This window comes from Notamacropus eugenii, chromosome 2 (assembly GCF_028372415.1).
Source record: "Notamacropus eugenii isolate mMacEug1 chromosome 2, mMacEug1.pri_v2, whole genome shotgun sequence".
Lineage (NCBI taxonomy): Eukaryota > Metazoa > Chordata > Mammalia > Diprotodontia > Macropodidae > Notamacropus > Notamacropus eugenii.
In genome coordinates, this window is record NC_092873.1 from 86,648,119 (window position 1) to 86,670,607 (window position 22,489).

The 22,489-nt window shown below is 40.9% G+C and overlaps 2 protein-coding genes across 3 annotated transcripts; both read left to right on the plus strand.

Annotated features, from left to right (window-relative positions):
- Positions 1-296: 296 nt before the first annotated feature.
- LOC140525875 (antigen WC1.1-like) lies at positions 297-16,760 on the plus strand. Its single transcript, XM_072641649.1, has 8 exons — positions 297-589; positions 692-1,006; positions 9,294-9,365; positions 9,449-9,763; positions 10,330-10,644; positions 13,518-13,559; positions 13,649-13,963; positions 16,570-16,760. The coding sequence occupies exons 1-8, from the start codon at positions 436-438 to the stop codon at positions 16,728-16,730; spliced, it is 1,689 nt and encodes a 562-aa protein (XP_072497750.1). The 5' UTR covers positions 297-435; the 3' UTR covers positions 16,731-16,760.
- Positions 16,761-16,883: 123 nt separating this feature from the next.
- LOC140525885 (antigen WC1.1-like) lies at positions 16,884-21,608 on the plus strand. 2 transcript variants are annotated; one of them, XM_072641654.1, is made up of 4 exons: positions 16,884-17,228; positions 17,616-17,711; positions 19,544-19,696; positions 20,332-21,608. In XM_072641654.1, the coding sequence occupies exons 1-4, from the start codon at positions 17,201-17,203 to the stop codon at positions 20,454-20,456; spliced, it is 402 nt and encodes a 133-aa protein (XP_072497755.1). In that variant the 5' UTR covers positions 16,884-17,200; the 3' UTR covers positions 20,457-21,608. The 2 variants fall into 2 exon arrangements, 1 of the variants encoding a protein (XP_072497755.1); XR_011974143.1 differs by lacking the exon at positions 16,884-17,228 and adding an exon at positions 17,372-17,439.
- Positions 21,609-22,489: the final 881 nt, after the last annotated feature.

Below are 22,489 nucleotides of genomic sequence, written 5' to 3' on the forward strand. Positions count from 1 at the left end.
TGACTCTCCCCTGCCTGAAAGAGTAGCAGGACTGTATTTTGCTACATCTCTCAGACATGCTTTCCCAAAGAGTTCCAGGAATTAAGCACCTTCAGGTTTATTTCAGGTTTAATCATAGTCAACATGCTTTTAAAGTATTAGCTGTCATATGTTCAGTTAAGAAAAATTCTTTTGCTTCTTCTGCTTGTGACAGAGTCACATAGTTAATTGTGTTTCTTTCCTTATCAGGGAAATCTTGGTGTACAGGGTCAATCACTGGAGTTCTTTCTTGTCTTTCCAGGATTTGTCAAGTTGGTTGGAGGGGATAGCCCCTGTAAAGGAAGGGTAGAAGTTTATTCTGAAACAAAATGGAAAACTGTGTGTGATTGGAATTTTACTCTTTCTACTGCCCAAGTCATCTGTGCTGAGTTAGAATGTGGGACTGCAGCCTCCATCATGAAAAGAGCTCATTTTGGAAGAGGAAATGAATACATCTGGGATAAAGAATTCCAGTGTAATGGAAATGAACCACTTCTGTCATTGTGCCCCACAGTACCACTCCCACAGGGAAAATGCAGTCACAGTATGGATGTTGAAGTCATTTGTTCAAGTAAATCTTACATAATGCTTTTATCTTGTTCCCACATTGCACTTGATCCTGAGATTAGAAAGTCACAAGGACTTTTCTGAAGCCCTGTCTTCTTCTCTCCAGGGTACACAGACTTTCAACTGATGGATGGAAGCTCCCAATGTGAAGGAAGAGTGGAGATCCAAGTTTTGGGGACCTGGAAGACTCTTTGTGACTCCCACTGGGACCTGGCAGATGCCAACGTTCTCTGCCGTCAACTCCACTGTGGAGTTGCCATGAAGCCTCCAGAAGAAGTACATTTTGGTAGAGGAAATGTCCAGATCATAGGGGACACATTTTATTGCACAGGGACTGAGTCTCATTTATGGAATTGTTCTGTGACTATCCTGGGCACTTCTCCATGTTCCACAGGAAAAGTTGCCTCTGTGGTCTGCTCAGGTTAGTGAAGGAAAACCCCTAATTCAGACTCAAGGCATATCTTTAGATGATGGACCAGTGAAAGGATTGATGTGTGCAGGAAGGAAAAGGATAGAAGCATCTACACCCATCAATTATTAGGTTATCTGATTTCTAATTGGAGGAAAGATTGGAGGCTTTTGAAGTTGCAAAGGGGAGAAAAAATATTTATAGTTCCCTGAAATCACAAAAAGAGGTTTCCAACTGCCTCTTATCCCTGCCAATGTCTGTATTCAACCAAAAGAACATAGAAACAATTCCTGATTGAACAGTACTGGGCCAGTTTTCAGATAAAACTTATAGGTTGCTTGTGAGAAAATTCCTTCCATCAGTCTTTGGATCTGATTGGGTTTCTAGTCAGCATCACCTCTATCCTTTGTTAGACATCATGTAGAGATGGTCCACTTTTCAGGTATGCAGGACTAGGTTCAAAATATGCAATAATGTTTTCTTCCCATTCTCACTATTGCATAACATTTTCTCACGGGATAGAAATTGGACTAGACCTATAAGTGAATAGAAAGAGAAATGAGCTAACTCTAGAACTGAGCCACAAGATGGAGTCAGTTCACTCAATTCCTAATACCACTTACTATTCCAATGTCCTCAGTAAGAAAGTCCCAGGGAGCAGGAGAGAAATTTAGAAATAGTTTAGAATTAGGTGATGCTTGTTTTAGTTGTGCTGTGCTACATTACTATCATCTTGAGAAGTCATTTCTAGTGATGTGCAAAAGTGAATGGTGTCTATTTTTGTTTACTTTTTTCTCAGTTAATTAGGAAAATCAATCTACTAGCACTTATTAGGTGCCTACTATCTTAAAACCTTAACCTTTTCTCTGTTGATCTGTGGAAAGAAGAAATTCATATCTAGCTAGTCCAACACAGATACTTATCCTTCTAGAGCAGAGACTCTTGACTTTATCTAGGTCTTTATCTTTACTTCCTTTGGGGTATCCTCGGGACTACTTCTTTTTACTTGATCTTCCCCTCCAATTGATGTCAGAACAATGAGAAGTTAGATTGAACCAGATTGTGGTCCTTCTAGACTAAAAAAGTTTAAGGGAGCAGATAAAAATAATTCTAGCCTGGTACCCTTTCTCTCTGAGGAGAGCAGAGCAGCCTCTGGCCCCAAACTCCTGCTTTCCCTCTTTGTGGGAATTAGAGTCTCACTTGGGGAAGGGCTGCGAGACAAGTTAGGTAGAGAGTCAGCTAGGTGATACAGTGAATAGAGTTCAGGGCCAGGAGTCAGGAATGCCTGAGCTCAAATTTAACCTCAGACATTTACTAGCTGCATGTCCCTAGGCATGTCACTTAACCCTGTTTGATTCAGTTTCGTTATCTGTAAAATGTTCTGGAGAAGGAAGTGGAAAAGTACTCTAGCGTCTTTGTCAAGAAAACTCTAAATGGGGGCACGAAGATTTGGACACTATAGAAATGCCTGAACTATAAGAGGCAGAGAAGAGGGCTAGAGATGTCTATTCCTCCTTACTTTGAGGCACATAATGACACCTCTATGCCACATAAGGGAGGGACAGAACTTTGTTCACATATTGTCTCAACACACACAGGCATCTCTACATATCAGTCCTTGCTGCAGGTGGGGCTTTCCTTTCACAAATAAGAAACAAATTATATTTAAATATAGTTATCAATATATTTCATTTATTTAAAAAAACAATATTTTTTCTAATTACATGTAAAGGCAATTTTTACATGTATTTAAAAAAAAATTTTAGGTCCACATTTTCTCCCTGCCTCAATTCTCCCTACCCTAAGCAATGTTTACCAATATATTTTAAAACAAATTCCTGTATTTCAAGTAAAAAAAAAAAAAAAAAGCTCTTGCTCTTCTCTTTTTTAAAATATACATTTATTTTTCAGTTCTCAACATTCACTTCCTCAAGAATTTGAATTCAAAATTTTCTCCCTATTTCTCTCTACCCCCTACCCCATGACAGCATGTACCACATCTGTCCTCGCTTCTATTACCCCGTCTTCTTCCATCCCCTTCTCCTCTATTTTTCCTGTAGGACAAAATAGATTTCTATACCCCATTGCATGAATATCTTATTTTCCAGTTGCATACTAAAATAATTTTTAACATTTATTATTAAAGTTTTCAGCTCCATATTCTCTTCTTTCCACCCTCTCCACCCACCCTCAATGAGAAAACAAGCATTCAATATAGGTCATATACGTGTGACAATGGAAAACACTTCTGTAGTAGTTATATTGCAAAGGACTAACCAAATTTCCCTCTATGCTATCGTGCCCTCCATTGATTTCATTCTCTTCCTTGACCTGTCCTCCTACAATATTGTTTGCTTTTGATGACCATTTCCCCAATTTGCTGCCCCTTCTATTATCTTCCCTCTTTTATCCCCTTCTACCTTGCCTTCCTGCAGAGCAAAATAGATTTCTGTACCCAATTGGGTGTGTGTTATTCCCTCCTTAAGACAAATCCGATGAAAGTAAGGCTCACTTATTTTCTTTCATTTACCCCCTCTTTCCCTCCATTGTAAAAACTATTTTTTCTCCTCTTTTATGTGAGATGATTTGCTACATTCTGCCTCTCCCTTTAGCTTGCTCCTAGTACATTCCACTCAATAGTAAATTTTATATTTTTGGGTATCCTCCCTTCATATTCAACTCACTCTGTACCCTCTGACTATGTATATTTACATACATACAAACACACACTCATGTACACATATAAACCTACATATTTATAACATATACCCATGCATGCCCATAAATACCTACACACACATATTCATATGTACATATATATGTATATCTATCTATCTATCTATCTATCTATCTATCTATCTATCTATCTATCTATCTATCTATCTATGTACACATGTATGCATACACACACATACATATTCCCTCTAACTACCTTAATACTGGAAAAGGTCTCATGAGTTACAAATAACATCTTTTCATGAAGGAATGTAAATAATTCACCTTTAATATGTTCCTTAAGGCTTCTCTTTCCTGTTTACCTTTTCATGTTTCTCTTGATTCTTGTATTTTAGAGTCAAATTTTCTATTCAGTTCTGATCTTTTCAACAAGAATGCTTAGAAATTCTCTATTTCATTGAAATTCCATTCCCCTGAACTATTATACTCAGTTTTGCTGGGTAAGTGATTCTTGGTTTTAATCCTATTTCCTTTGACCTCTGGAATATCATATTTAAAGCCTTTCGATCCCTTATTGTAGAAACTGCTAAATCCTGTGTTATCCTGATTGTATTTCCACAATACTTGAATTGTTTCTTTCTGGCTGCTTATAATATTCTCTCCTGGAATTGAGAACTCTGGAATTTGGTTACAATATTCCCAGTAGTTTCTTTCTGGGATCTATTTCAGGAGGTGATCAGTGAATTCTTTCAATTTCTGTTTTACTCTCTGGTTCTAGAATATCAAGGTGGTTTTCTTTGATAATTTCTTGGAAGATGGCGTCTAGATTCTTTTTTTGATCATGGTTTTGAGGTAGACCAACAATTTTTTAATTCTCTCTCCTGGATGTATTTTCCAGGTCAGTTGTTTTTCTAATGAGTTACTTCACATTGTCTTCTATTTTTTCATTCTTTTGATTTTGTTTTAAAATTTCTTCGTTTCTCATAAAGCCATTACTTCCATCTGTTCCATTCTAATTTTTATTTTTTTAATCAATTAAATTTATTTATTTAACTTTTAACATTCATTTTCACAAAATTTTGGGTTACAAATTTTCTCCCCTTTTATCCCCTCCCCCCCCAAACACCAAGCATTCTAATTACCCCTATGACCAATCTGCTCTCTCTTCTATCACCCCTCTCTGCCCTTGTCTCCGTCTTCTCTTTTGTCCTGTAGGGCCAGATAGCTTTCTATACCCCTTTACCTGTACTTTTTATTTCCTAGTGGCAAGAACATTACTCGACAGTTGATCCTAACACTTTGAGTTCCAACTTCTTTACCTCCCTCCCTCTCCACCCCTTCCCTTTGGAAGGCAAGCAATTCAATATAGGCCAAATCTGTGTAGTTTTGCAAATGACTTCCATAATAGTTGTGTTGTATAGGACTAACTATATTTCCCTCCATCCTATCCTGTCCCCCATTACTTGTATTCTCTTTTGATCCTATCCCTCCCCATGAGTGTCGACCTCGAATTGCCTCTCCTCCCCATGCCCTCCCTTCTATCATCCCCCCAACCCTGCTTGTCCCCTTATCCCCCACTTTCCTGTATTGTGAGATAGGTTTTCCTACCAAAATGAGTGTGCATTTTATTCTTTCCTTTAGTGGAATGTGATGAGAGTAGGCTTCATGTTTTTCTCTCACCTCCCCTCCTTATCCCTCCACTAATGAGTCTTTTGCTTGCCTCTTTTATGAGAGATAATTTGCCCCATTCAATTTCTCCCTTTCTCCTCCCAATATATTTCTCTCTCACTGCTTGATTTCATTTTTTTTTAAGATATGATCCCATCCTCTTCAATTCACTCTGTGCACTCTGTCTCTATGTATGTGTGCGTCTGTGCATGTGTGTGTGTGTACTTCCACCCAGTACCCAGATACTGAAATGTTTCAAGAGTTACAAATATTGTCTTTCCATGTAGGAATATAAACAGTTCAGCTTTAGTAAGTCCCTTATGACTTCTCTTTGCTATTCACCTTTTCATGGTTCTCTTCATTCTTGTGTTTGAAAGTCAAATTTTCTTTTCAGCTCTGGTCTTTTCATCAAGAATATTTGAAAAATCCTCCATTTCATTGAAAGACCAATTTTTCCCCTGAAGTATTATACTCAGTTTTGCTGGATAGGTGATTCTTGGTTTTAGTCCTAGTTCCTTTGACTTCTGGAATATCCTATTCCATGCCCTTCTATCCCTTAATGTAGAGGCTGCTAGATCTTGTGTTATCCTGATTGTATTTCCACAATACTTGAATTGTTTCTTTCTAGCTGCTTGCAATATTTTCTCCTTGACCTGGGAACTCTGATATTTGGCCACAATGTTCCTAGGAGTTTCTCTTTTTGGATCTCTTTCAGGCGGTGTTCTGTGGATTCCTTGAATATTTATTTTGCCCTCTGGTTCTAGAATCTCAGGGCAGTTTTCCTTGATAATTTCATGAAAGATGATGTCTAGACTCTTTTTTTGATCATGGCTTTCAGGTAGTCCCATAATTTTTAAATTGTCTCTCCTGGATCTATTTTCCATGTCAGTTGTTTTTCCAATGAGATATTTCACATTATCTTCCATTTTTTCATTCTTTTGGTTTTGTTTTGTGATTTCTTGGTTTCCTATAAAAGTCATTAGCCTCCATCTGTGCCATATTAATTTTGAAAGAACTATTTTCTTCAGTGAGCTTTTGAATCTCCTTTTCCATTTGGCTAATTCTGCTTTTGAAAGCATTCTTCTCCTCTTTGGCTTTTTGAACCTCTTTTGCCAATTGAGTTAGGCTAGTTTTCAAGGTGTTAATTTCTTCAACATTTTTTTGGGTCTCCTTTAGCAGGGAGCTGATCTGCTTTTCATGCTTTTCTTTCATCTCTCTCATTTCTCTTCCCAGTTTTTCCTCCACCTCTCTAACTTGGTTTTCAAAATTCTTTTTGAGCTCTTCCATGGCCTGAGCCCATTGGGTGGGCTGGGACACAGAAGCCTTGATTTCTGTGTCTTTGCCTGATGGTAAGCATTGTTCTTCCTCATCAGAAAGGAAGGGAGGAAATGCCTGTTCTCCAAGAAAGTAGCCTTCTATAGTCTTATTTCTTTTCCCTTTTCTGGGCATTTTCCCAGCCAGTTACTTGACCTCTGAATATTCTCCTCACACCCACCACGCTTCCTGATCCTCCCAGCCAGCGTTTGGGGTCTGAGATTCAAATGCTGCTTCCAGCCTTAGGGCTTTTGGCGTGGGCAGGGCTGCTATTCAGTGTGAGATTAAGTTCAGGTGGTCAGGTGGGGGCAGGGCCACCTCCCTCAGGGAGTTTATGCACAGACCTTCCACAATGGATCCATGCTCCCGCCCGCTTGGGGAGCCCTGGTCTGCAGCCGCCTCTCAGCTTCTACCTCCCGGGGGGGCCTGAATTATGGGGGCACCCCACTTCCCTCCCGACCTGCCAAAGAGACTCTCTCACCGACCCCCGTCACCTGTGGGTGGAGGGACTTGTGCGGCTGCTGCAGATCCCATCCCTGAAGCCTGCTGGGATCTGTATCTCTCGGTTTCACGGCCCCGGCCGCAGCAGGTCTGGGCTGGGCTCCGCATCTGCAGCGCGATGGACCTTTTGTGAGAGGTTTGCAGGTCCCTCTGTGGGTGGAGGGACCCGCGTGGCCGCTGGAGATCCCGTCCCTGAAGCCCGCTTGGATCTTTTACTCTTGGTGCCACGGCCGCGGCAGGGCTGCACTCAGCTCCCAGTCCCGGCGCCCAGTCTGCAGCGTGAAGGACCCCCCGCGAGAGGTTTGCAGGTCTCTCCAGAACAGAAATCTCCCTCGCTCCAATATTCCGTGGCCTCTGGGTGCAGAATTCGTCGTGAGTTACTTCCCTGTAGCCGTTCTATGGGTTGTGGGTTCAGAGCTGTGTGTATGTGCATCTTTCTACTCCGCCATCTTGGCTCCGCCCCCCCCCCCCCCTTCTAATTTTTAAAGAACTATTTTCTTCAGTGAGCTTTTGAACCTCATTTTCCATTTGGCCAATTCTGCTTTTTATAGTAATTTTTTCCTCTTTGGTTTTTTGGACCACTTTTACCATTTGGGTTAGTCTATTTTTAATGGTGCTATTTTCTTCAGCATTTTTGGGGTCTCCTTTAGCAAGCTGTTGACTCACTTTTCATGATTTTCTTGCATTGCTCACATTTCTTTTCCAAATTTTTCATCCACCTGTCTTACTTTATTTCCAAAATCCTTTTTGAGTTCTTCCATTGTGTGAGACCATTGCATATTTTTTTGGAGGCTTTGGATGCAGAAGCCTTTACCTTATTGTCTTCCTCTGATGCTATGCTTTGCTCTTCCTCATCTAAAAGGATGAGAGAAATTAACTTTTCACCAAGCAAATAACCTTCTATAGTCTTATTTTTTACCCTTTTTGGGCATTTTTCCATCCAGTTACTTGACTTTTGAGTCCCTTGTCAAGTGGCAGGTACACTACCCTAGACTTCAGAGGTTTTGTGAAGCTGTTCACTGAGATATCTCTAGGGACCTGTAAGTTCTCAGTTCTTCCAAGGTTGCACAGTCAAGGGAGAGGAATTTAATCCTCTTCTGTCCTGTGCTCTGGTCTGTAAGCAATCAAAGGCACTCTTTTCTGTCCTGGAACTGTGAGAAAAGTTCCCTCTCCAAAACTGCCTCTAGCTTCACCACGCCAGCACTCTTCTTCACCTCAGGACCACCACTCAGGACTGAGACTCAGCTCAATGCTTGATTCCTCCATGGAAAATATTGCAGTAGCTACTGCCCCCCTGAAGCTGGGGCTGGGACTGGATCATGCTCCCCTCTTACCCAGGTGAAAGATCTTTCTTACTGATTTCCCAAGCTATCATTGGCATTTGTGGGTTGAGAAATTTGGGAGCCACAGTTACTACCCGTGATTCCATGTGCTGAAGCCTGCTCCCATCTGGTCCATGCTATTCAGTGCGACCAAGACTGAGCTGCATTCTTCTCTGAGTCTAGTGTGATAGACCTTTCTTGTTGGCTTTCTAGCCTCTCTTGGGCTGGAAATCTGTTTCACTCTATTACTTTGTGGCTTCTGCTGCTGTAGAATTTGTTTAAAGTCATTTTTACAGGCATTTTGTGGGCTATGGGGGGAGAGTTATAGGAGGCCCATCCCTCTACTCTGCCATCTTGGTTCTATTCCCTGCTCTTCTTTTTAGACATATGATGGTGGCAGAAATATGGTAGGGGAAGTTGCCCTAAACAGTTCATAGATGTTAGACCTAGAAGAAGGTGATCAAAGCCTGATGAGGAATGATCAGTGACAAGTGTTGCAACCTTTCTCTCAGAAGCTCCTCCTCATGGAAGGTCACAAACTTTTTAGGGCCCTTTGTATATGGAGGGTATGGTTTGAACTGGGGGAGTGGAACAATAAAACTGTCAAAGAGAACAATTTTATTTGACTTGGTAGAGCCAAAACATGGCTTCTTAGACTGGGATATCACTTTGTTCCTTCCTCACAACCTGTCTTTTCTCCAAAGTGCTAACCTTCTCCCTCTCTCATATAATTACCTTTGGTACATATTTGCTTCACTTATCCCCTCCCAGCTTAAAACTTCCAGCTCCAGATTTAAGCTGTGTGTGCTTTTTTGCAGGAAACCAGACACAGTCCTTCACATTCAACAATTCACTTTCTGACCAGAAAAATGCACCTGTCCTATTTTCAGGTAAGAAAGAAAATTGAACAATTTGAATAAACTGTTTTCTTTTCTTGGGAAAATGGGCAATTAATTTGAATTTCTCCTTGTAGAAAATGGACAGGTTCGTGTGATGAATGGAAGAGGTCCCTGCTCTGGAAGAGTTGAAGTCTATTACAATGGGACCTGGGGGACCATCTGTGATGATTCTTGGGACCTGAGTGATGCTCATGTGGTGTGCAGGCAGCTGGGCTGTGGAGTGGCCCTCAAAGTCATGGTCTCTGCTCACTTTGGACAAGGATCAGGGCCCATCTGGTTGGATGAGCTTAGCTGCTCTGGAAATGAATCCCACCTAGGGGAGTGCCCTTCCCTCCACTGGGGTCAGCATGACTGCAGACACAAAGAGGATGCAGGAGTCCTCTGCTCAGGTCTGGGCCACACACAGCTCAACTCTGCCAGAGCATGGGCAATTAATTTGAATTCCTGTTCCAAGCAGAGCTCTCCCTAGAGTTCAATTTCAGGGCAAGGCCTCTTATCTGAAGGGTGATTTTATTCATTTCCTACAATTGTATAGGTGGATCTCCTCTTTATGAAAATGTGTGTGTGTGTGTATGTGTGTATGTGTGTGTGTGTGTGTGTGTGTGTTCCTTATACTTTCATGTCCTATTAGAGTGCTTTTTACAGAATAGGTGTATACTATGTGTCTGTAGATTTGTTTTGCTTGATGGTGCACTGATTTTGAAACTTTGAAAAAGGGTAGTGAAATCAAAGTCAAGGCATTCTTGTCTTTATCAATTTGGGAGACAAGACATTGAGAAATGTTTAGAACTACAGCATAAGTAATTCTGGAAAAAGATGTGAAGTGTGTGTCTATCCAGTGGAGACTTCCCAGGAAAGCCAGAGAACTGAATACAATTTACAAGGGGAAGAGACCTAGAGAATATGAGTACAGATGTCTCCTCTGATTGTACCTTACTTTCCCCTCCACTTACAGAATCCCTGGATCTCAGGTTGGTGAATGGGGATGATAAGTGCTCTGGGTGGCTAGAGATTTTCTACAATGGAACATGGGGTAGTGTTTGCTCCAACTCCATGGACGACAATACTGTATCAGTCATTTGCAGACACCTGAGTTGTGGTGCAAAGGGACGTATTGAAGTGCAGTTGAGCCCCCCCAAAAGTTTGCTTCCCCGGTGGATAGATGAAATCAACTGTCAAGGTCAAGAATCCTTCCTCTGGCATTGTCCTTCTCAATCTTGGGACCAGAATTCTTGCCAGCAGGGAGAAGAAGCCCTTATCACATGTGAAGGTAACTACCATCTGTCTCTTCTGTTTGACTCCTTTTTAATGGGATTATTTTTTAGTCCAAGTGAATTCAATCTGTGTACAAGATTTTGACCAAAATTCATTTTAATCCATCCAAGTAAACAGTGGAAGTGACTTCAGTTGGTAGGAGTTATATGACAAAGACCTCATATTTTTTATTTTAGCTAACTAAAACCTTGATATGAACAAGTTCTGGGTCAATTTTCCTTTCCACCACAATTCCTGTACTCATAGCAGGACATTAAATAGTCCTCCAAACACATTGACCTCCCAGTTCTTCACCTTTTTCATTTTCAAATACCTCCATGTGTCTTGGGGACTCAAAAAGTGGTCATACCCTTGATCTTGCTATCACCTACAAGTCTTCCACTTACATATTTGTGAACTCTGAAATTCCTTTTTATGATCATAATTGATGGTCATTACAACTCTCTCATTGCTTTGCAACCTCCTAAGTCTACTCTTCATCTTCACCATGACTTTTACTCCTCAGCTGTTTCCAAGGTCATTATCACTGTCCTGGCTATACTCTCCTCCTTGCTTTCTTGGTGGTTCCTTGATTTCTGATTCATAGGTCAGTCTACCCTCTTTTAATGAGTCTCTTGTCCCGTTTTCTTTATCCAAACTTGCCCTTCCAAGTCTTAGTCCTAGTTTATTATTCTCACTAACCACTGCCTTTGCTCCTACTCAGGGAAACCTGAATGAAACTGGAGAAAATCATGAAATCATGCTGACTGAGTTCATTGCAATGTTACATAATCTTAACAAGTCCTCACTGTAGCATGTGAATACTTTAATGCCTCCTTAATTGATTAACTAACTCCCTCTCCATAGTGACTTTTTTTAAAATTGTCTCTCCTGAATCTATTTTCCGGGTCAGTTGTTTTTCCAATGAGATATTTCACATTATCTTCCATTTTTCCATTCTTCTCTCTTTGTTCTGTGATATCATGCTTTCTCGCAAAGTCCTTAGCCTCCATCTGTGCCATTCTAGTTTTGAAAGAACTATTTTCTTCAGTGAGCTTTTGAATCTCCTTTTCCATTTGGCTAATTCTGCTTTTGAAAGCATTCTTCTCCTCATTGGCTTTTTGAGCCTCTTTTGCCAATTGAGTTAGGCTAGTTTTCAAGGTGTTAATTTCTTCAACATTTTTTTGGGTCTCCTTTAGCAGGGAGCTGATCTGCTTTTCATTCCATAGTGACTTTTCCAAACTTTTTGATTCCTCCTCAAATCTCTCTCCTTCCCTCTCATCCTTCTCTCACATTTCACTGAAAAAATTCAAGTCATTCCTCAAGAGCTGCCTTTTCTTACCTCCACATGCCATATCACCAAGATACTTTTTGGCACTATGTCTTCTTCTCACTGAATCCACGAATTCCAGCTAAGTATCACCTTATATTTTCCCTCCCTTTGGTGGGTAAAACCTTTGTGAAGGATATTTTAGTTGTTACATTCATATTCCTGAAGCACGTCTGACTGGGTCACCTCTTCATTCCCAAACAATGACTTTCATGGCTCCCTGTTAGTCTGGAATCCCAATATCACATCATCTCATTCTAAACCTTTTCTATCTTGGTCCCTTCCTACCTTTGTAGTCATATAACACTTTACTTTCCTCTATATACTCTTCAATTCAGTGACATCAATCTCTGCTATTCTTTGTACTATATACTGTATGTCCTGACTGCATTTTCACTGTTTCTCCCCACATCTACAATTCTCTCCTTCCTCATCTCTTTCTCTTGCCTTCCCTGGCTTCATTTCTTGTTGTTGTTCAGTCAGTTCAGTCCTGTCCAATTCTTCATGAAACTCTTTGGAGTTTTCTTTTCAAAGTGTCATTGCCATTTCTTTCTCCAGCTCATTTTACAGATGAGGAAACTAAGGCAAATAGGACTCAGTGACTTGCTCAGGGTCACATAGCTGGTAGGTGTCTGAGGCCATATTTGACCTCAGAACGATGAGATTTTCCTGATTTCAGACCCAGCACTCCATCCCCTGTACCACTTAATAGCTTCATTCAGGTCCCAATTAATGTTGTACCTACCACATCCCTTAAGTGCTAGCACTGTCTCTCTTGATTTTCTCCAATTTCTCCTGTATATATCATGTTTGTTCAAAGCTGTTTTCATGTTTTTCCCCCTAATTAGACTTTGAGCTTGTTGAGGGCAGGGGCTGCTTTTTTGCCTTTCTTTGTATCACCAGGGCTTTGTTCATTGCCTTGCACAGAGTAATTGGTTAAAAAACGGCTATTGACTTGTTCACCTTGATTTTTACTCTACTCAAACCTTCAACTGCTCATTTAAAGCAGACAACTTGGACACCTACTTCTCTAAGCAGTTTGATGAGATCTGACTGAAATTCATTTCCCTTCCATCCTATAGCCTTCAAAATTTCTTGGCAATATAACCCATTTTTCTTCTTTCTGTCCTATTACAAAAAGAAGGACATCAAAATTCATTCCCCTGGCTATTCACTCTTTCTGCATCTTTTGTCCAGCACTGCTTCATCAAGCAGCCTCACTTTGCTTCAGACTTCTTCATTCTCCCCACTGACTACTTTGATCTGTTTCCTTATAGTCTCCACTTCATGCACATATCCCTCTCATTATACTCTGAATTTGCTAAAGGCATGCACCTAGTATTTTATATTGATATACATATTTTTACTTAGATGATAGCTCATACTACGAATTCAACAAATCATTGAATGTGATAAAGATGAAGATGGTGCTATTTTGTATTTTGGAATAAATTAAATGATCTTTGTGAATTCTGCCTTGAAACAGGAAAACCTAGTGCCCCCCAAATATTTTAAGATTATCATTAATGCAACCCCTTTCCAATGTCTTCTTTTGACAGAAAGGAAGGTCTTTGACTGCCCAACCTCTGGTCCTTGCACAGGTACCTCAGTTCTTCTGTCTTTATACCTGGAACTCTCAGAAGGTCCTCACAAACTGGTAGTCTAACAGGGGCTTCTGCTTCCTTTCCAGACAAAGATAAACTCCGACTCATTGGAGGAGGAACTCCGTGCTCTGGACGAGTGGAGATCTGGCACAATGGCTCCTGGGGGACAGTATGTGATAACTCATGGGACCTAGCAGATGCTAATGTGGTTTGTCAGCAGCTGGGCTGTGGCTCTGCTCTGACTGTTCTGGAACAGCCTGCATTTAGTCCAGGAAATGCGACCATCTGGTTGGATGAGGTGCAATGCAGAGGGAAAGAGTCCTCTCTGTGGGATTGCCCTACAAGGCCCTGGGGGCAGAATGACTGTAAGCATAAGGAAGATGCTGGTGTCAAGTGCTCAGGTGAGTTAAAGGACAATAGATGGGGCTGGGAGCTTTGATGACAGATACTGAGTTGGAGGATGTGGGCTGGAGTATGCATTTGAATGGAGCTTCCACAGGTCTGTCCTCTGTTACCATGGGAGCATATAATCTGATTCTAGGGTCATAGAATTTAGAAGGTAAAATCTATGGTCATCATTCTTATCTCTTTTCTTTGCTTAGGAGGAAAAAGAAGTTCAGTGGCATCATGTGACTGTCATAAGGTCAACAGACTAACAAGTGTAACTTGCTGGGACATTTTTGAACATATGTCCTGTGACTCCTTAATTTAAAATCCCTCTTCTATCCTCCAGTTCTCTCCCTAAGCTTATGCTAGGGGAAGGTAGATAGAGAATTTAGGAACCTTCCTGAGCTATTTGAATAGCATATCTTGAGCAGATCTTCAAATGACAGAGGACTCAGGCAGAATTCAAAGTCAATATGGCCAGCTTGGTCTGTACTCATACCTCCAATTGTTTTTTTCTTCCAGTCAAAAGGACAATGATATCAAGTTTTTCAGTCTTATCTGACTCTTCATGACTCCATGGACTATTTCCATGGAGTTTTCTTGGGAATGATACTGGAATAGATTGCTGTTTCCCTTTCCAGTGTATTCTCATTTTACAGGTGAGGAACTGAGGCAAATAAGGATTAAGTGACTTGTCCAGTGTCCCACAGGTATTGTCTGAGCTTATATTTGAACTCATATCCTCCTTATCTTCTAGGCCCAGTGCTTTATCCATTGCTACACCTGATACCTCTTTGTTTTCATATAAGTATGATGTTCAGCCACCCTGCCCCTCAGCTCTAGGCCATGTCAGAGTGGCTCAAGACCAATCAATCCACAGGGATTGATTAATGAATGCTTTCTATGTGCCAGGCCTGGCAATAGAAAGAAAGGTAAAATCATTTTACACTTTCAAGCAACTTTACAAATAATGGAGGAAAAAAAACATATAAATAGCTAGATACATCGAAGCTGCATGTAGAGTAGAATGAAGGTAACCTAGAAAGGAAAACTTAAGCATCTGGCATGTCTCAAAGCAGCTTCCTTTAGACGGAAGTATATGAGATGAGTCTTGAAGGAAACTAAGCACAACTAGAGGTGAAGGTAAGAAGGGTGATCATTTCATGTAAAGAGAGCCAGAAAACCAATATTCAGGTGTAGAGATGGAGCATCACGTGTGAGGATCAGGGAGTGGATCTGTATAGCTTAGAGTGTGTGGAGAGGAGGCATGTATAAGAATTGTGGAAAGGTGCAATGCAACCAAGTTGTGGAGAACAGAGGAGTTCTATTAGGTACTGGAGGTAACAGAGAACTACAGCATTTTATTGAACATGGGCATGATGTGGGCAGGCAGGTGAACTTCTTGAAGTTTGCATCTGGCCTGGGATGCTTACTAGCTGTCTGATCCTGGACAAGTTACTTAACACTGTTTGCCTCAGTTCTTCAATTGCAAAATGAGTAGAGATAGACATAACAAACTACTCCAGCATTTCTGCCAAGAAAACCCCAAATGGCATCAGAGAGAGTCAGACATGACTGAATATCGATTTAGCAACAAGAAAAATCATGTGGCCAAAAAAGCCCTCTTGAGCAGCAGGAGGGACTTGTGGTCTTGAAGCCACATGTGGCCTTCTAGATCCTTGCTTATGATCTTTTGACTGAATTCAGGGTTTACAGAACAAATCCTTTGATTAAGGATTTGTTCTATGAAGTTTGGATTTAGACAAAAGACTGCACTTGAGGACCTAGAATGCCAAATGTGGCCTTGAGACAACACTTTTCCCACCTCTGCTGTAGATGAATCACTTTAGCAGGTGAATAAAAGATATATTGACAAGAAGATATATTGACCAATCAGAAGGCTTTGTAAAAGTCCTGGAGATGGTGGGGACCTGAATTAGTGTTGGCTCTATTAGTTGAGAGAAAGACTATGTGGAGATAGAAACGACAAGATTATCCAAAGAATTTGATCTTTGAGGAAAGTGAGAGTGAGCTTGTTAGGATAGCACCAAAATCATGAGTCTGAGAGATTGGGAGTGTAGTAGTGTCTTCAGTAGTAATAGAAAAGTTTAGAAGGGGGGAAGTGTATAAGAAGGAGAAACAATATGAGATAATCTGTATTTTTTTGGACACATTGAGTTTGAGAAATCTATGCGACAGGAGGAAGGTTATATGAGACATGGATTCCCTTTGGGAATCTTTCATGTCTTGGAGAATTAACTCTTTTAGGTCAGAGTATCTGTTGAGAAACTTGTGAGTTAGAGGTTGGGGTGAAGTTGAGGGTCCTACAGAAGTATCTTAGAGAATATGTGGTCCTTCCACAAATTTCCAATTTTGGCATCTGGGCTTGGGATTTGACTTCAGCACAGGTCCTTTTACTCCAGTCCCTACAATCTCTAAGTCTCTTCTTAAGCCTGAGCTGGATGAAGGGATTGATGAAATCTAGAAGCCTTCCTAAGCTGTTTCTATAGAGTACTAAGGGAGGATGTTTACATTATAGGGAAATGTAGAGCAGGATCCAGAGTCCATGCCCAATTTGATCTCTCCCCATTCTTCATGTGCTTTTTCTATTTTTTTCCAGCTGAGATCACAACAGTGCCATCTACCACAACAGGTATACTGCTCGCTCACTCTGCCTTCTACCAACTCAGGTTTCATATGACAGCAGCAACCTTCTCAGGCCCAAGACTGACCTGTGGAATTCTTTCATCTCTGAGGAGATCTGCTATCCAAGAACCCTGAGAGGCTGCTGAGAGGCTTGTGGATTGGGGGTTGAGGAGTGGTTTGGGAGTTGAGGAGAGGTTTGGGAGAGTCCATAGAATGTTCTTCAAGAATATATCACCTCCTGCCAATTTTCAGTTTGGAGACCTGGAGCTCAGTCCCCATAAGGAAAAATGCTTCCTTCACTGTCCTTTTCTAGGCATCCAGGCCTATCCCAGGCCCCTGTATATGGTAATCAGGGCTGAGTGTTCCCCAGTTGGGGGATCTTCAGGTTGAAGTTGAGCCTCAGATTTCCCTCCTGTCTCCATATTCACCTCACTGACTTGTCCTGGGGGCTTTCACAACTTCTTCCATAATCTAGAGCTTTATGATTTTTCTTCTCCAAAGAAGCTAAAGCCTCATTGAACGCTGGCATCTCCTCTCTTCTTGGGATTGTCTGCCTCATTTTAGGGGCCCTTCTATTCCTGGTCTTCATCCTGCTAGGGATTCAGATGCACAGAGGGAGAATCCAGCAACAAGGTGAGCAACCTGGGGGCGCTGAATAACATAGGCAAGGGTGTGGGTGAATGAAGGGAGACAATGATAGGGTTAGGGGTTTTGGGCAAGGGCAAATAAAGGATCTTAGCACTGGATGTGACCCACATATTTTGCTCTGCTTTTCCAGCCCCAAATAGCTGTGACTCTCATTGGCCCAGGAGAGACTAAACTGTGAGCACAGAACTTGTGTTAGGTATGAGATTCCAGTCAAGGTCATACAGTGTGGGGCTGGGCAGAGCAGGCATCCATATTAGAACTTGGGAGAGGCCTGAGTGTGAACAGAAAGTATATTGAGGAGGGCCCCTAAGACAAATATATGTCAGGTGATAGTCTCAGGCCAAGTTTCTGATCCATTGCCGTTTGTCCCAGCTTTGTCCAGATATCAGTATTCTCCTCATGAAGCTGTCTACCAAGAGATTGATTACTACCTGACAGGAGACAAAAAGGAGCTTCTTGACAGCCCAGGTATGTGTATCTTCTGCCCAACCTCCTCCCTTGGACACTCTGGACATGAATTATATGCTTTGGTCAGTATTAGAATCTGTGGTCTAGGCATCTTCTTAAATCTCTGCCTATAACTGCCTGCTCTGGCTCTCCTCCACCCCATAACATTTTTGTTTTCATTTCCTATTTTCTACAAGGGCAGGCAGGTCCACCAGCCCATTCTTAGTTCTGAGCTTCATCTCTAGGGGGAAAATACCCAGAGCTTTGTGTTTGTTTTGTTCTGATGTCCTTTTGTCAATCTGGGTTCCCTTGATTATAGTGGCTACAAGTTCAGATTAGGTCTTTATTTTTTCAAGTTGAAAGATGTAATGATTTCATTTCTCTAAGAGGATAACCAACTCGTTAATATTACTATTAATTAAAACCATTATACCATTCTCCCTAAATCTTGGAGTTTCTTGGTAAGAACAGAATTGAAGTACGATTTGTTGAATTTCCCTAAAAGTTAATAATATGAAGCTGTTTATGAAATCTCCTTCCACACCCTTAGGAATTTCCCAAACCACATGAATTGTATTGATCCTTATGAACAGAGCTACCATCTCCATCTCCCCCTGGACAGCCCTAGGACCCTCACTCACTACCAAACTTTCATTTCTCCACATTTCTCCCCTATTCTGCATGAAGATCAGCAACCTTTTGTTAGAACAACATCACTGATGATATGCTTCAATTTTTATAACATAAGTTGTTTTACATTATTAATGCCTTGTCAATCAAGTTCTTCACCAGCCAAATATGGAACCTTCTAGGAAGGCATCATAAAAATTTGTCACATTTGAGAGATACCTTAGTATCATCTAGAACCCTTTGATTAATCCTTTCAGAATGACTTCATCTTTGTCATCAAAGACTGTCAATGCCCCCTGTTTAAACGCAGCTCCCTTGGTGTCAGAATACATTGGCACATTGTCCCGAAATCTGTCAATTGACCCAACCTGAGGGATGAAGGGGGAAAATGAGCTTCCTTTTCCTGTTTACTTCTGCCATGTTCTTCTCCTCAGAGTCTAGTGTTGGTAATGTGAGAAACAGTCTTCCATATTATACAGGGAAAAATGAAAGGAAAAGCCAAGTAACAGGAGAGGGCATGCCTTAAAGGGAAGGATTGATGCTTCCCAAGGCATTTTCTGACCTGTGAGGCATCAGCTAAAATACAACTCTCAAAGGCAGCTCGACAGTATTTGGCTCCAAACATGTTTGGGATATAGAACTTTGAACTGAAACAAGGGAAATGATTCAGACAAAGGGAGGAAGGGAGTCAGCTTCAATTTGATGGGTGACTTGGACCCTGAAATGGGCATAGCGCTTCTTTTAAGGGTCAGAATAACTGTCAGAGGCATCAGAATCTGGAAGATAATTCAGGGAATCAGCTTATTCTTTCTGATGTATCCAGTCTTAAGGTCATTATTAAGAGAGCAATGTGAATTGAATTATGACAGGGTTGAAGGTTCTGGGCTAAATGATTTCCTCCCTGAAAGTGGGAACAGTGATAAGCAGTGAGGTAATAGAAATTAAATGAGGAGAATTTTGATGCTAAAAGAAATGAAGAGAAAAATAACACAAGGGGACTGAATTCATTATCCTATATGGGGGTGATTCATAGTGCAAGTTCAGGTCTCTCACTCTAACCCTAAATAGTCTTCTTCTTCGGCTGAATTCAGCTTTGAATGCCTCCAGACATTCCCTTCTATGTTAAATAAAATAAAATTACACATTTATTTTCAAGTGCACAAGGACACCCCCACACTTACAGAAAAATTGAGTTGAAAACAAAACTGTCATCTCTTCCTCAGATATCTCAAATTGGCCTGATGATTCCCCAGGTGATGGGTATGATGATGCTGAAGAATTTTTTGGGCCTGAAATTCTCCCTGTCCCACAAATGAATGAGGGGGATGCTCTGGCATCTACAGATGAGTGGGATGATCACAGGGAATCAAACACAGGTGAGTGGTTCCCACAGAATTATTGATTTGACAAGTGAGATTTCCATCTATGGGTGAACTTATTTTGAAAGATGAAGTGGTGGCACTACCTTTCCATACACATGTGCAAACGTACACGTCTATATACAGATATGCTTGTCTATTAAAATGTATGCATACACATATGTGCAATACATATGTGATTACATACATTCAAATGTATAGGTATATGTTTCTCTATATATGTGTATATATGTATATATCAACATGTATATATATATACATACATATACATATGAGAAAAACATTATGTTTTTGAAAATTCTCCATATTGACATCTTTCAGAAATATACCTGGGAAAATTGTACCCACAGTAATGTGACTAAACAACAAAATGATAAGGCCCTGGGGTTCTACAACTGACATTCCCTTTGACCCCAACACATCCTCAATGTAAAGAGAAGCCTTTCCTTAGCCCTGTCTCAGTCCTGGCCACTCCTGCTCCCTTTTCTATCAATGGTGTATCAAGGCTGAGAAAAGTCTCTTCACCCAAGTCTTGAAGGTGGCATTCTTTTCACCCTCCTGTGACACTACTGAAGGTTTCTTGCTTTTCTTCAGACATAAGTCCAAATTCAGTTCCAATTTTCTGTTTCTAGGTGTGTCTCCTGAGTTCTTTGGGGGATCCCCTGACTCCAGGATGGGAGAAGATGCCCCACCAATGTCCTCTGAGGACTTGGGATATGATGAAGCTGAGATTGGTGTCCCTCAGATGTCACTTTAAGACTGTCAGCTGCAAAAAGTCTCTTAATAACTGTTTATTGAATTGAAATGGAGTAGAATCTGTTTCCTGTGATACCTGAAATAGTTTAAGAACTCACCTGCCCTCAAACACTCTATCCTGAGAGGACAATGTTGAGGGTTTCCTCTTCACATGTGGTGAACACCTCTCCACTATCCTGAACATACCCACCAGAGTGAGATATTTACCTTTACCGAAAGTACTTCGTTAGGACCCTGAATTCTGAAATTTCCCTCTTTTATCCTTTTCCTATGTCCTCATCACTAAACTTTCCTTTACCTATATCTTTTGCTCTAACGTCCTGTTTTCTACCTTTTCTTTCATTCCTTAACCTACAGCATGAATTCATTTGTCTTTCTTCCCTTCATCAAATAGAATGATCAGCCTTCTCAACTGCTCAGAAAATGTCTGTGTAAGCAAAGATGCTTCATAAAGAGTGCAGACATATTGTCTGGAGTACAGAAAACACACCTCTTCCAAGAAACAATGTCACTGTTGAATTACCAGACTATATAGGCTAGTGTAGTCCTCTACTCCTGTAGAAATGGAGATCTTATGTTCACTCTCAGCTAGACAGAAGTCTGAATACAAGATTCCAATTCTTTTCCATCTCTTCTACTATCTCCTATAAGAGCCTCCCTTGATTCAGGGAGTAATCCATGGCCCAATTCACATCATAAGTCAGGGTTTTGCTTCAACATTATACCCCTCACCTAGCTGGTGAGAGAAATGATTGTTAATAACCAACTATGAGAGAGATCCTGGTTTTTCCTGCCTCCTACTTCCTTCTTTGAAGCCCAGTCTTCTGAAGGACATTATTTACCTCTGCCAAAAATTTACCCCACCTAAATTATCTTAACTAGTTGATTTTCTGTTCATTATGTTCTGCTTAGGTTTTATTGGGAATACATTCTTTCATTAAATTGCCCAAGCCTGGGGGTGATTTCAAAGTAAATTACACGAACCAAGCCATATCTTCCATCCTTCATTAGAGTAGTCACCTCAGGGCCATCCTCTCTTCCAAGTACATCTAAGCATTGAGTGGAGTCAATAAACAGTCTTGGAATTTAGAATGTCACTGACCTCTTTTCTTGATAATTTGCTAACATTATTATTAAAACGATTAAGAACCCAGTGACTTTGTCTCTTGAATTTTTTCTTCTTCTTTTTTAAATTAATTTATTTAACTTTTAACATTCATTTTCACAAAATTTTGGGTTCCAAATTTTCTCCCCATTTCTCCCCCCCCACCCCAAAATACCGAGCATTCTAATTGCCCCTATCACCAGTGTGCCCTCTCTTCTATCATCCCTCTCTGCCCTTGTCCCCATCTTCTCTTTTGTCCTGTAGATCCAAATAACTTTCTATACCCCTTTACCGGTATTTCTTATTTCCTAGTAGCAAGAACAGTACTCGACAGTTGTTCCTAAAACTTTGAGTTCCAACTTCTCTTCATCCCTCCCTCTCCACCTCTTCCCTTTGGAAGGCAAGCAATTCAATATAGGCCATAGCTGTGCAGTTTTGCAAATGACTTCCATAATAATCATGTTGTATAAGACTAACTAAATTTCCCTCCATCCTATCCTGCCCCCCATTGCTTCTCTTTTCTCTTTTGATCCTGTCCCTCCCCATGAGTGATGACCTCAAATTGCTCCCTCTTCCCAAAGCCCTCCTTTCCCTCATCCCCCCCACCCTGCTTATCCCCTTATCCCCCACGTTCCTGTATTGTAAGATAGGTTTTCATACCAAAATGAGTGTGCATTTTATTCCTTCCTTTAGTGGAATGTAATGAGAGTAAATTTCATGTTTTTCTCTCACCTCCCCTCTTTTTCCCTCCACTAAAAAGTCTTTTGTTTGCCTCTTTTATGAGAGATAATTTACCCCATTCCATTTCTCCCTTTCTCCTCCCAATATATTTCTCTCTCTGCTTAATTTCATTTTTTTAAGATATGATCCCATCCTCTTCAATTCACTCTGTCTCTCTGTGTGTGTGCATGTGTGTGTGTGTGTGTGTG

What these genes read in the sequence shown, in the direction of transcription:
- LOC140525875 (XM_072641649.1), top strand. Translation starts at nt 436, where the DNA reads ATGAAAAGAGCTCATTTTGGAAGAGGAAATGAATACATCTGGGATAAA. An exon ending in TGTTGAAGTCATTTGTTCAA is followed by an intron (nt 590 to 691) that starts GTAAATCTTACA and finishes TCTTCTCTCCAG; the next exon opens with GGTACACAGACTTTCAACTG. An exon ending in TGCAGGAGTCCTCTGCTCAG is followed by an intron (nt 9,764 to 10,329) that starts GTCTGGGCCACA and finishes CTCCACTTACAG; the next exon opens with AATCCCTGGATCTCAGGTTG.
- LOC140525885 (XM_072641654.1), top strand. Translation starts at nt 17,201, where the DNA reads ATGCACAGAGGGAGAATCCAGCAACAAG. An exon ending in AGGGAGAATCCAGCAACAAG is followed by an intron (nt 17,229 to 17,615) that starts GTGAGCAACCTG and finishes CGTTTGTCCCAG; the next exon opens with CTTTGTCCAGATATCAGTAT. An exon ending in GGAGCTTCTTGACAGCCCAG is followed by an intron (nt 17,712 to 19,543) that starts GTATGTGTATCT and finishes TCTCTTCCTCAG; the next exon opens with ATATCTCAAATTGGCCTGAT.